At 35.6% G+C, this 12,559-nt stretch overlaps 1 protein-coding gene across 5 annotated transcripts in view; it reads right to left on the reverse strand.

Moving 5' to 3' along the window:
• Positions 1-7: 7 nt before the first annotated feature.
• The window catches only part of SLC39A10 (solute carrier family 39 member 10), a 179,418-nt gene continuing 166,866 nt past the window's right edge, over positions 8-12,559 (reverse strand). For all 5 annotated transcript variants that reach the window (XM_074399336.1, XM_003925708.4, XM_010336482.3 and 2 more), the window contains 2 exons: positions 6,233-6,423; positions 8-2,815 (listed from right to left, as the gene is read on the reverse strand). In XM_074399336.1, the coding sequence (XP_074255437.1) occupies positions 2,657-2,815; positions 6,233-6,423 (350 nt within the window). In that variant the 3' untranslated portion in view covers positions 8-2,656. The remainder of the gene's footprint in view (positions 2,816-6,232; positions 6,424-12,559) is intronic.

Here is a 12,559-nt window from a genome sequence, read left to right on the forward strand (position 1 = left end):
ATTAGCATATTTGCTCTTTGAATAACTTTATTTTGGAGGAGTTCCATAAGCATTAGGAACATACATAAAATGACACATCACTGTTGACAATGAAAAAAACCAGCATTTGATAATTTCCAGCTTTTTAAGTTAAAAAAAATGATTCAGTTACAACAAAACAAAAGTTTAGATATTTTAGCAAGAATCACCTTGCAGGACCATAATCACATTTAAGCCACTGACTTATTGTTAATGGAAAAAATTCACACTGCATCTAGTTACTAAAGTATTTCTAAGCATAATCACAGCTGATTGAATGCAATGTGATATATATACCAAAATTCATATGGATGTCACACAGTGACAGCATTGTACAAGTAACATTAATGACCTCCAACAAACACATTGTAAATTAGACTCGTCAAGCTAAAAGGAATGTTGGAGCCAACAGAAATGTAGTGGAATTCAGATTGTCTATTAAGACTTGGAACTATACATTAGAATGACGTGAAAACTAAATACTGGTGGAACTCTAACAAACAAAATACTAGCAGCAACTGTTACAGCCCTCTTAAGATTTTTTAAATCTAGCAAATAAAGATAATATGACTTTTGAGAGAATATAAAACTATGTACTTCAGCATAACCCACTTGCTTTAAATCAGGCATTTAAAACTGGGAGTATATTCCAGCTGTTGCTTTTATAAAAGTTTTAAATGAAGCAGATTTAATGCTGGAATGCAGAATACTCCTTGGGTATAAAAACCCAAAAATGAACTACAAATATATCCTGGTTCAGAAATCAAGATATATGAATCACTTGAAGTTGGCAGTACTAAATAAAATATCAGCACCTTTTAGCTAGGTTGCTTGAAGGGCCAAGCAATGAGATGAGAACTGTCCTAATTCAGTGCCCAATGCTGAAAATAATCTATGTATAAAACTCTTACTTATTATAAGGAGGCCATACAGAAAGTCAGAAATAACTTTTCAAATTTAAGCATAAATTAAAGAAATAACACCTAAGCTCCCTTACTTATGGCATACAGAAGAAACACTGGCAACAATCTATAAATACCTGGATGCATGTGCTGCTCTCGAAGTTTTGTTTTTAAGTTCACAGAGTAAGAGGAAAAGAACAGGAGGAAAGAGGAGGACTAAATGATAACATTTTAGATGGAATGGAAAATAGTTTGGCGCTTATATATTTGAACAATAAGATTGTTACAGCAGCTACACTGGTTGCCAAGCAGATTAAAACAAAGCTAGCTGCACGCAGTTCAAATACAGTTTACCTGGCATAAATGAAGACCATGTGGCATAGGATGTAAACAGAAAGCTACATGCATATGACTAGTAATACAAATTATTAAGTCAAAATTCAGGATAAACATGGCTTGCACTTCTCACAAATCATTCACAATTATGGTAGGAGAATAGGGCACCTAAAAAAGACTAATCCCCATCAGGCACCAACAGCATATCTTGGCACAAGATGATCAAGTGATTTCAGCTGAGTAATTTAAACATATCTTCCAAGTCATTTAGGTACCATGACAGCCATGGCAATAATGGAGTTTATCCTAGTAACTCTTCTAAACTGACACTTCATGTATAAATTACACACATGGTAAACTTGGATTTTCTGCTTTACAGCCTTGCAGCCAGCCACAGCATGAGCTCTTGGTTCCAATGCCAAACTGGTAAAGCAATGTGAACATTCAGAACTTACATTTCCCAATTAACTAGTTGGAACTGTTAAAGTAGGAAAATCAACCATTTAAAGCACGTTTGATTCATTTCTTTGATATTTTCTAGAGGGTTACAATTTTTAAAAAAGAACATTGACCACATGCTCTAAACCCTCACCTCCCTCCTCAAAAATACCAAAAAAAAAAAAAAAAAAAAAAAAAAAAAAAAAAAAAAACCAAACAAACAAAAAAACAGACCATCCCAACACCAAGTATTGTAACAATACAAAGAACCATTATGAATCTTTCATTAAACTGAAGCTCACACAAACATACAATCACAAATTTCAGTAGTTTAGGCTGCAGGTTTAAACACTATGCAAATATATACAAAAATAGTAACTCTAGATTCAAGAATAAGGGCTTTTCCCAATGCTAAATTCATACTCTAATGCAGCCCGAGCTTTCCTCTAGTTCCTATGTCTACTTTATGCAGTTTCAAAGTTGTGTCAAGTTGATCCCTATCACCACATGTATATATGTAGCTGAATTAAAAAGCACTACAATCATTCTTAAAACACACAAAAATGTCTCCCCAAAGTCCATTTAAAATATTTTTAAAGTTTAAATGATTTATTTTTTTTTTTTTGGTTCAATCTCTATTTCTGCATAGCCACAGAAGTTTCTACTAATAAAGAGACTACTTTAGTGTTTTATATGATTATTTTGTGAAAAGTCTTAAACATATCAACACTAGTTCATGGAGTCCCATATTCTCCTCTGTTTATCACAGGCTATTTTTAAAAGACCCCTACATGCAGGGAAAACAGTACTGAGCACCAGCCTTTTGTGGTTAGGCTCAAACCTATGGAACTTGTAAGTAGTGCAAGCCACTGACTTTCCTTTGAGCAATGTGCATACAGTACAAGGAACAGATGCAAAGCTGCATGGTAACATTCTCGTAATCAAGTGATTACTGGGAAAGGTCAAAACTGGATGTCAAACACAATTTTGTCTTCATAGAGGGCAATCACCAGCATAATGGCAAATCCAAAAAGCAATCCTAAATTTTGAAGAATGAATTGCCCCACAGGACAAAAGCCATGTTCTTCATTGTCACCATCACCATGCAACATTTCTGGAAGCTAAAAACACAAATCTTCACATTAAATTTGTATAACACTTCCACTCAAAACAATTTTTAAAAACACCTTTCCTACTTAATGACTAAAATGTAATTATTATTTTACTGAACACAATGCTATATATTGTGTTCAATAATTATTTTATTTATAAATATGCTTATTTATAATTTTATTGAACACAGATATATTTTAGTCAAATACTGAAGAAATTTTATGCTTTCACTAGTCATTAAGTCACACCAACTCTGTTCCCTCCTCATCATCCCCCACAACAAACACTTAAAATATACACATTAGTCATTTTTCAGTTACCATGCAGTGACTTTATCAATTCTGACATTTTACTTTATGCTAAAGTATAAAACAACTTATTGCCATTAAAACACTTAAAAAAAAAAATCACAATTCCCACATCTACTAATACATCTTAAACTTGCTAAGAAAGGCTCTTTTGGGAAATATCTAATTCAAAATGGTATCACTTCTTCACTCTTTTCCACTTGAAATTCTCATTCCCACTGCACCTGATAGCAAAGAAATATTTGGTGACAAATCCAAATTGGCATCTCTATGCCCTTAGCCATTGCTTTCCTTCCAATAACACACACAGAAAATAACCTAGCAAAGCTATCTGGCATAACTAGTACCAAGTCATGCACAGTGCCCCCATAGTGCACTCTATTCTCTTAATATTGATAAAATTTCAAACATCAGAAAATTGTCATATCTTTGAAGGCATAGTGCTTTTAAAAGTTTACAGACTTCAATTTCCAAAGCATATCACATACTATTACATCTAATAATCTATAGATTCAAAATATAAAAATTAAATTCCTTTAACTTGTCTAAGTAAATAAGATTTGTGGAAGAAATACACTGCGTCATTATAGACATAAATTCTTTCCACCCAAACCTAATCAAAATTGTGCAAGAATTGCTACTTCCAACTTTTACTTTCACTTTTCTGCAAACATAATTCGAATTTGCAATCAGTATCTACAGAGATCTAGATGACACTGAAATGCTACTCTCTCGGACACTATCTTGTGCTCCAAAACAGTATCTTGGTGCTTTGGGTTTAGGGAGGAGAAAATATAGTGTTAAGTCATGTAATTCTAAATTCATACTTCTGTCTAGGAAGAAACATCATTATTTGTTATTAAATAATGGGTACAATTAATCAAACCACCATTCTCTGAAAGTGCTACGGTATATTTAGCAATCTCCCGAAGGTCTTATTTAAGAACTACAGCATGGAGGGAGGAGTTAATAAATTTACCTCTTCTGATGAGGTAACAAAATGAAACCATGTTAAAACTGAGATGAACACTCAGGGATATTGGGTCTTTAGACTTATGAATTTGAGCTGCTTATTTGTTATAATTTGCTATATTTTCTATATTCATACAGATTTTTTATCAACCATTACAGACTTCACAAACAGTGGCATGGTAAACAGAATATTATGCTTTTTTTGCAAATCTGAATATGACTCTAATATTTGCATAGATGTAATTTGGTACCTTTCCCCCTAATTCCAACACTAGTTTTTATATATGGTTAATTTGACAAAAGAAGTTCTGGCAGAAAAGTCAGGGGGAAAACCTGATTACGTTTTGGCTCAAAAAAAAAAAAAGGAAAATTTAAAAATAAACAATGGGCAGGGCATGGTGGCTTACACCTATAATCTGAGCACTCTGGAATGTTGAGGCTAGAACATGACTTGAGGCCAGGCATTCAAGACCAGCCTGGGTAACATAGTCAGACTCCATGTCTACAAAAACTTTAAAAAAACAATTAGCTAGGTATGGTGGTATGCATCTGTGGTCCCAGCTACTCAGGCAGTAGAGGTAGGAGGATTACTTGAGCCTGGGGAGTCGAAGCTGCAGTGAGCCACGACTGCATCACTGCACTCCCGCCGGGGTAACAGAGTGAGACCCTGTCTCAAAAAATAACCCAAAACCAAACCAAACAAACCAGTGAAAATTTCCTAAAAGATAGCAGCAATAGGGTGATAGCTAAAGGGGAAGTTGGAACTAAGAGAGGTCCCCCACCTTTTTAAGAAGGGAGAAGTAATATGAGGTTTATAGGCTAACAGAAATAATCCAGCAGAAAGGGGGAAATGGTATGGGAAAGAGAGGGGAGAAATTAAGGGAGTGCAGAGGGGATAAGTTCTAGGGAGCAGTCTGCAGGGGCACCAGCTGCGAGAAAGTTTCCTTTTAGTAACAGGAAAGAAGGTAAATGGGCATAGATACAGCAAGGTAAGCAGAAGTGGTGATGAGAACTTGTGGATTAACAGCTCCATGAAATCAGAAGCAAGGTTATCAGTTGAGGGTGAGAATAGGAAATGAAATATTAAAAGTCAGCAGGGAAGATGACTACTTTTAGGTAACTTTGTAAACTAAAAGAAAAAATAATTATTTACCTTTTCAAAACCTTCTATAACAAGCAGGCATTAATTTTGTGATTAAAAATTTAGGCTGGGCCAGGTATGGTGGCTCATACTTGTAATCCCAAGCACTGAGAGGCTGAGGCAGTAGAAATGCTTGAGCCCAGAAGTTTGAGACCAGCCTGGGCAATATAGCAAGACCTTATTTCTACAACAAAAAAAAAAGTGAAAAAAAAAATATTTTTGCTGGCTATGGTGGCACGTATGTGTAAGTACTCCTAGGTACTCAGGGGCTGAGGCAGGAGTATCACTTGAGCCCAGGTGGTCAAGGCTGCAATGAGCCATGTTCATACCATTGCACTCCAGTCTGGGCAACAGAGCAAGACCCTATTTCAAAAAACAAATAAATAAAAACTAAGCTGCATAATTCTGAAATAAGACTGTTATGATCTTACCAGAAAAAGAAATGTCATATCTAGTCAAAAACAAACTAACCAAAAAAAAAAAACCCTAATTGCTAATTCTTTAAATACACGGTCTAACATATTTGGGGTATTAAAGTAAAATCAAAATAAAACAAATTGTTAGCATTTACATTTAACTTTAAGCTGAATTTAGTAATAAATTATATAAACCTTATGGAATATATACCGCTTCCTACAAAAGACTGGCTTACCTAACAGGAATAGTATTTCTCTCCTGTTTGCCATAAAACAAGCTCACAAACTTATTTTGCTAACAAAAATGAAATACGTCTACCCCAATATTACAACATCTTCAAAGTAGTACAATAATTCTGTAATTAAAACTCTATTACTAATGATTAAATAGTAACATCATTTTTAGCAACTCAACTGGTTTCCATAAAATGAAACCTCCCACTTAAATGTCTTTCCTTAAGAGTTTATTTAGGGTATTATGTCTTTAAAATGAGTTACATTTTTAAAAACACTTTGATTTCAAACCACTTGCAAGGATTTCTTTCATTTGCAGGTTTAGCATCACAAAAAAAATACAAAGTATCTTACCATATCCACCAAGGCTACATAGAGGAACATGCCTGCAGTGATTGCAAAGATCCAAAGTGTGATATTATTGGCATACTGACCAACAGCTGTGCCTATGAGCATGCCTATGTAAGCCATCATGGCAGAGAGGAGGTTGTATACAATGGCTTGCTTTACAGTCATGCCTGCTTTAAGAAGAACTGCAAAATCACCTGCAATTAAACAATGGGAATGTTTTTAAACCATAGGATTTAAAACACAAATCTGAATGGAGAAAACCAATGAAATTAGCATTAAAAAAATACACACTTTTAATAAAAATATTTTGTCACATAAATTTTTTTTACTTATTAAACCATAATGCATGCAAAAACTTGGATGAATCTCAAATGCATGTTACTGAAAGACAACCATCTGAAAGGTTATATATCTATGCTGAAACAGACAAAACTGTAATACTCCCCAAAATCTTAAAAATGTAGTAAGAATAAAGAGCTCTCCACACAACTTTTTTGTGCCTCCACAATGATGCACATAATATCTAGCTGAGGCTCGGAAGAGCATCAACAATGCCGAAAAATAGAGCAAAACGCCAGGTTCTTATTAAGCCATGATCCAAAGTCTGTTTCTAACCGTGATGATGAAGAATGGTGACACTGGTGACTGTGAAATCAACCATGACCACAGAGCTGATGTAAAACAAAAACTCACAGGGGGGAAAATCCTGAAATTCTATTTCTAAGGATCCTCAATGGATTCTCCTCCCACCACCCTCTCCCTTCAAAAAAAGAAGAAAGGCACTTTTCTTTTCGTCTATCTAAAGTTGGAACATTATCTGCAAGCTTGACTACAGCCTGTGGAAAAAAATAAAGTTGGAACATCACGGAAAAAAAATGACTGCTCAGAGAGGTGTCAGGAGAAGGGCAAAATAATGCTAAAGATAAGTCTTGAAGCGAATGGGTCAAAAGCAATAGCTTATTCCACCTTGAAGTATAAAAGAAAAATAACCATTAGCTTTACTTACTGTAATAATTTTTAGTTACTACATGAACAAATATCGAATCAATTATTGAACACTCAGCATATGCAAGGTGATATACAGAACATTGGCTTGTTTCTTTCCCCTAAGAATCTTTAACAGCTACGTATCTAAAAATACATGATCTGTTCTTCTATTACCTCTCATGGTTACAAGATCATAGTCTATAACAGATAAAAAGAAGTTAACAATAAAGAAATTACTGCAAGGTATCATTTTTCCACCGTCCAACAAATTGCTACAATTAAACACTGCAGCATTATATGGGAAAGTTAGATAATGTACCTAAGGAGATTGTCTACCAATGGTTTCTAAGTTGTCATTGCCCAGTTATCATCTAATGCTATTCTCCTTACATCTTTTCTCCTCTGATCCTAAATACTTTAATTCTCCTGCTAAGACCTGCATTTAATACCAGTTTTTCTCTCTTCTTGCTCCTGGAGTTTTGTTTAATTTTCTCCAGTCTTTCTTAGCTTTTTCTCTGTGAAAAGAGCTCCCTAACTTCCCTAACAAATTTCTGCTTCTTTTTTCAATAATTCACCCACCAACTGTGCTGAAGAGGCACTTTCATTTAGCATGTTACATAATACAAACTGAGACTAGAGAAGTGTCTTTTAGATTACAAAATGCATTGCTTCCTTTTATAATTTAATGATGCAGTATTTTGTAGTGTCATGGGCACAAAATACATCAACTTTGTTGCCTTCTCTAATATTACGGAATAGCAAGATAGTTCATTTCTGAGTAACAACCAAACAGCATTAATTAACTAATCAAGATTCAAGGCAAACTATTTCCATTTAATATTTTTAAAAATTATGATATAATCACACAATTCTTTCTAACAAAATACACTTCTATGCATTTTTACAAACACATAATAACATAAAACCACAAACATCATCAAGCTCTAGAATTGCTTCATTACCCTTCCAAAAATTTTTCAGGCCACTTGCCCTTAGGCAACCAACAATCTGCTTTCTGTTCCTATGATTTGGGCTTTACCAGAACATCATCTAAATGGAAGCACACAGTATGTAGTCAAGTTTTCATTTCTCTTGGCTAGATACCTATCAAGTGGGATCACTGGGCCATACAGTTAAGCATATTTCTAACTTCATAAGAAACTGCATCCCCACGAGCAATGTATAATGTATAGGAGCTGTAGCTGTTCCACATCCTTGCTAGTCCATAATTTGAAATCCAGCATCTGAAATCTCATCTGTGTAACTTCTTCAGTGAAATGTTTGTTGAAGTCTTGTGTCTATTTTATTTTGTTGGGTTGTTTTCCTGACTGAATTGAGAGGTCTTTAAATACTCTGGTTCTAAAAGTCTTTTGTCAGATATTTCTGTTCCAAATATTTTGTCCCAGTTTATGGATTACCTTTTTATTATTTTCTTAACTGTCTTTTGCGAAGAGTTAATTTGTATGGTGTATTTTATGACTTTTTTCCCTTAATGGAGCATGCTCTTAGTGCTGTATCTAAGAACACTTTACCTAGCCCAAAGACACAGAGATATTGTTTTCTTCTATTTTTAGAGTCTCCACTTAGATTATTTTGAGTTCATTTTATTTTCCTATAGTAAGTTATGGGTCAAAGGTATTTTTCTTTCTTCCTTTTTTTTTTTTTTGAGACGGAGTTTTGCTCTTGTTACCCAGGCTGGAGTGCAATGGCGCGATCTCGGCTCACCGCAACCTCCGCCTCCTGGGTTCAGGCAATTCCCCTACCTCAGCCTCCTGAGTAGCTGGGATTACAGGCACACGCCACCATGCCCAGCTAATTTTTAGTATTTTTAGTAGAGACGGGGTTTCACCATGTTGACCAGGATGGTCTCGATCTCTTGACCTCGTGATCCACCCGCCTCGGCCTCCCAAAGTGCTGGGATTACAGGCTTGAGCCACCGCGCCCGGCCTCTTCCTTTTTTAATTGCAAGTAGATGTCCAATTGTTAGAGCACCATTTGTTGAAAATAAATTGCCTATACACCATGGAATATTACACAGCCATCAAAAACGATGAGTTCACGTCCTTTGTAGGGACATGGATGAACCTGGAAACCATCATTCTCAGCAAACTGACACAAGAGCAGAAAATCAAACACCGTATATTCTCACTCATAGGTGGGTGTTGAACAATGAGAACACATGGACACAGGGAGGGGAGCACTACACACTGGGGTCCGTTGGGGGGAAATGGGGGAGGGGCGGGGGCGTGGGGAGGTGGGAGGAGATAGCATGGGGAGAAATGACAGACACAGGTGAGGGGACGGAAGGCAGCAAACCACACTGCCAAGTGTGTACCTATGCAACAATCTTGCATGTTCTTCACATGTACCCCAAAACCTAAAATGCAATTAAAAAAAAAAAAGAAAGAAAGAAAATAAATTGCCATATATGAGGACTCTGCTTTGCTCCATTGACTAATGTGTCTACTCTTTCACCAATTCCAACTGTTTTGATTACTGTGACTTTATAGTATATCTTACATCAACTTCGTTGTCTTTTTCCAAAATTCTACTGGCTATACAAGTTCCTTCCCCTTTCCATATAAATTTTTTTAAAAGCTTGTTCCTCTCTGCAAAAAAGCCTGCTGAATTTTTTATTGAGAATGCACTGTCTCTATTTAACAAAAAAAGCATCTTAACAACAGTCTTCTGGTCTTTGAACCTTCATTTAACTCTCCTTTGGTTTCTTTTTTTATAGGTCTATGCATATGCTTTTACATTTAAGCTAAATATTACATGTTTTGATGCTATTATAAATAGAACTTTTTAAAAATTTTAATTTTCAACTGTTGATTGCTAGTATATAGCAATACAAATGATTTCTGTATAATTGTCTTTGTATCAAGTGAATTATTTCATTTTAACATCTTTGTTGTAGTCTTATCTCAGGTTATAAATTTTCAACGGTATCTGCATGTTTTTCCCTTTCTCCTCATTTCCCTTCTCAGTAAGAACCTGTATAAACATTTTTAAACTAAGTCAAAGGAACCATCACAGCAGGGATTTATACTAAACATGCAAATCTATTCATCTTTTGGTAAATCAATATTCTTTCCTTCCTGCTGACAAAGGATATCATTAGCACAATGAATGAGGTGTGCCTGCCAAAGCTTTGAAACTAATCCAATGGTTTAGTTATGTTAACATCTGTTAACATCCACTAAGAGATTTTTTTTAAACGTGTATATATTTTTAGGTTCTTTATTCTTGTCTTAAATGATGGTTTTAAACATGTTAAAATTCTACATAAATCTATACAATGAATGTTCAATTTTCCATGGACAATTTAACACATGAACATCTTATTTTAAATTTCTGTGTAATCCTTAATTTGTTTGAGAGGAAAGGAAAAATGTACAACACTATAACCTCTCTTAATTGAGTCTTATCACAGCTACATATTTTTTTTCTTTTTCAACTTTTATTTTAGAAGCATGAGTTACATGTACCGGATTGTTTCAGAGCTATATTATGTGATACCGAGGTGTGGGTATGACTGAATTGGTCACCCTGGTGTACTACACAATAGTACCCATTAGGCAGTTTTCTAACCCTTGCCCCATGGCTATATATTTATTTATCAAAATGTTATTTCATTGAAGTTGAAACACATTACTCAACATCAAGATGACTGTTTGGGAAACTGTGATAAACCAAGATGGCAAAATGGAAGGTGATCCACTCATATTCCCACATCCACAAGAAGAATTCTCCATCTATCCACAGTCAAAAGCCTCTCTGTGGGAGTCTAGAATTCAGATAGGAGTTTGTGAAACCCTGGTGGAATCCAACACCCTGGGGCTGTTCTGAGAGTGCAAGGATACCCAGGTGGTTGATCCATCCTGAGTTCAAACCTGGAAGCAGCTATCTTCCGCCTGCCCTCAGGATAGTCCTCAACATTATGTCCTCTATAGATGGCCTTCTCCTACTACACAAGGCTTTCATGTAAATTACTCAAGTGCTTAAACAGTTCCTAATTGAAGGAAGGTGGAAAAAAGTGAAGAGATACAACAAAGCAGTATTGTAACTTAAATTCAGCTACATAAGTTTGGCAAACACAGAAAAGAGAGTAGTGACTTAATAATTCAGGCAATTTAGCCCACTGCCACCCCAGAGAGCAAACAGAAAATGAGATGTGAGTTTGCTATTTCCTCAAATGCTTTCAATTCTTCATGTCTCTTAAGAGTCAAACTCCCTGAGCTATATGTTATTCTATAGTTCTAAGCATATGTTTTTACATATCACATTCCTAAACACAAACACAAAACACACCTGCAGAAATTGCAGAGAGAAAAAGGGGTAAATGGAAAGAAGTTAATCATCCTTAATTTCTAAAACAACTTGTTTTCAATTCTGTGTCTGAGTAAATATACCACTGGAGAAACAGCAGAACACAAGAACTTGGAATTACTGACCAACTAAGGGTTAGTCTCCAATATATTGCAACACAATTTGAAAACATGTTTTTCTTCCTAGGGTCTGAGGTCAGTAGGGAAATCTCAGAACTGTTTTAAGAATTCATAATAAAAAATGTAACAAGGCAAAATAGGTTTTAGATCAAGTAAATTATCCTGAAATGTGACATACTATACTGCTTTGTCAACATTTTAACCTACAAAGTGGGGAGTGGACTTCTCCCTGGGTCTATCTGCTATGCTTCTAACTCATCCTATAGAGAAAAGATTTTCCCCATGCTTGGGAGTTCTGAGGCTTGTATGCCTCTCTCCACATCCTGTTCCTCTCTGAGTGAGTATGAGTAGATGATCTGATCAGAGTAGCGACACTAACCTGGCCCTATTGTACATAAGTGCCCTTTGTTGTGCCTTAAGGCAAAAACTAGGCTCTACAATCATATTTTTGCTTCCTTTATTCATGGTTCATAGACCACTTCTTACCTTGCTGATAGACACAACAAGGACCAGAGCCTTTTCTGTCACCTCCCACAGAGGAAGCTGGCTCATTTCTTTATGCTGTTCCTTCCCTAGCAGCCTATCCAGCTAGAGTATGGTACAGTTTATGTCAATTTAACATTAGGAAAAATGCACATTTTCTTAAATCCCATTCCTTTCCCTCTGGCAAAACTGAATATACTCTGGCTTAACATTTCCTCTCACAGCAGTAGCAACATCTCAACTTCTGATTTGGGGGATAAAACAGGTAGACATCTGAGGTCTGAAGGACTCACTGCAGGGTCCTGCCTCAAGGGGAGTTCTCCATTCCAGTTTTTCACCAGAGCTCTGCATTAGGTATCAAGGGCTTACCTAGCCATTAATATATGTAATACACTTGTTCTACATGTGGTTA

This window comes from Saimiri boliviensis, chromosome 5 (genome assembly GCF_048565385.1).
Source record: "Saimiri boliviensis isolate mSaiBol1 chromosome 5, mSaiBol1.pri, whole genome shotgun sequence".
In the NCBI taxonomy this organism is placed as follows: Eukaryota; Metazoa; Chordata; class Mammalia; order Primates; family Cebidae; genus Saimiri; species Saimiri boliviensis.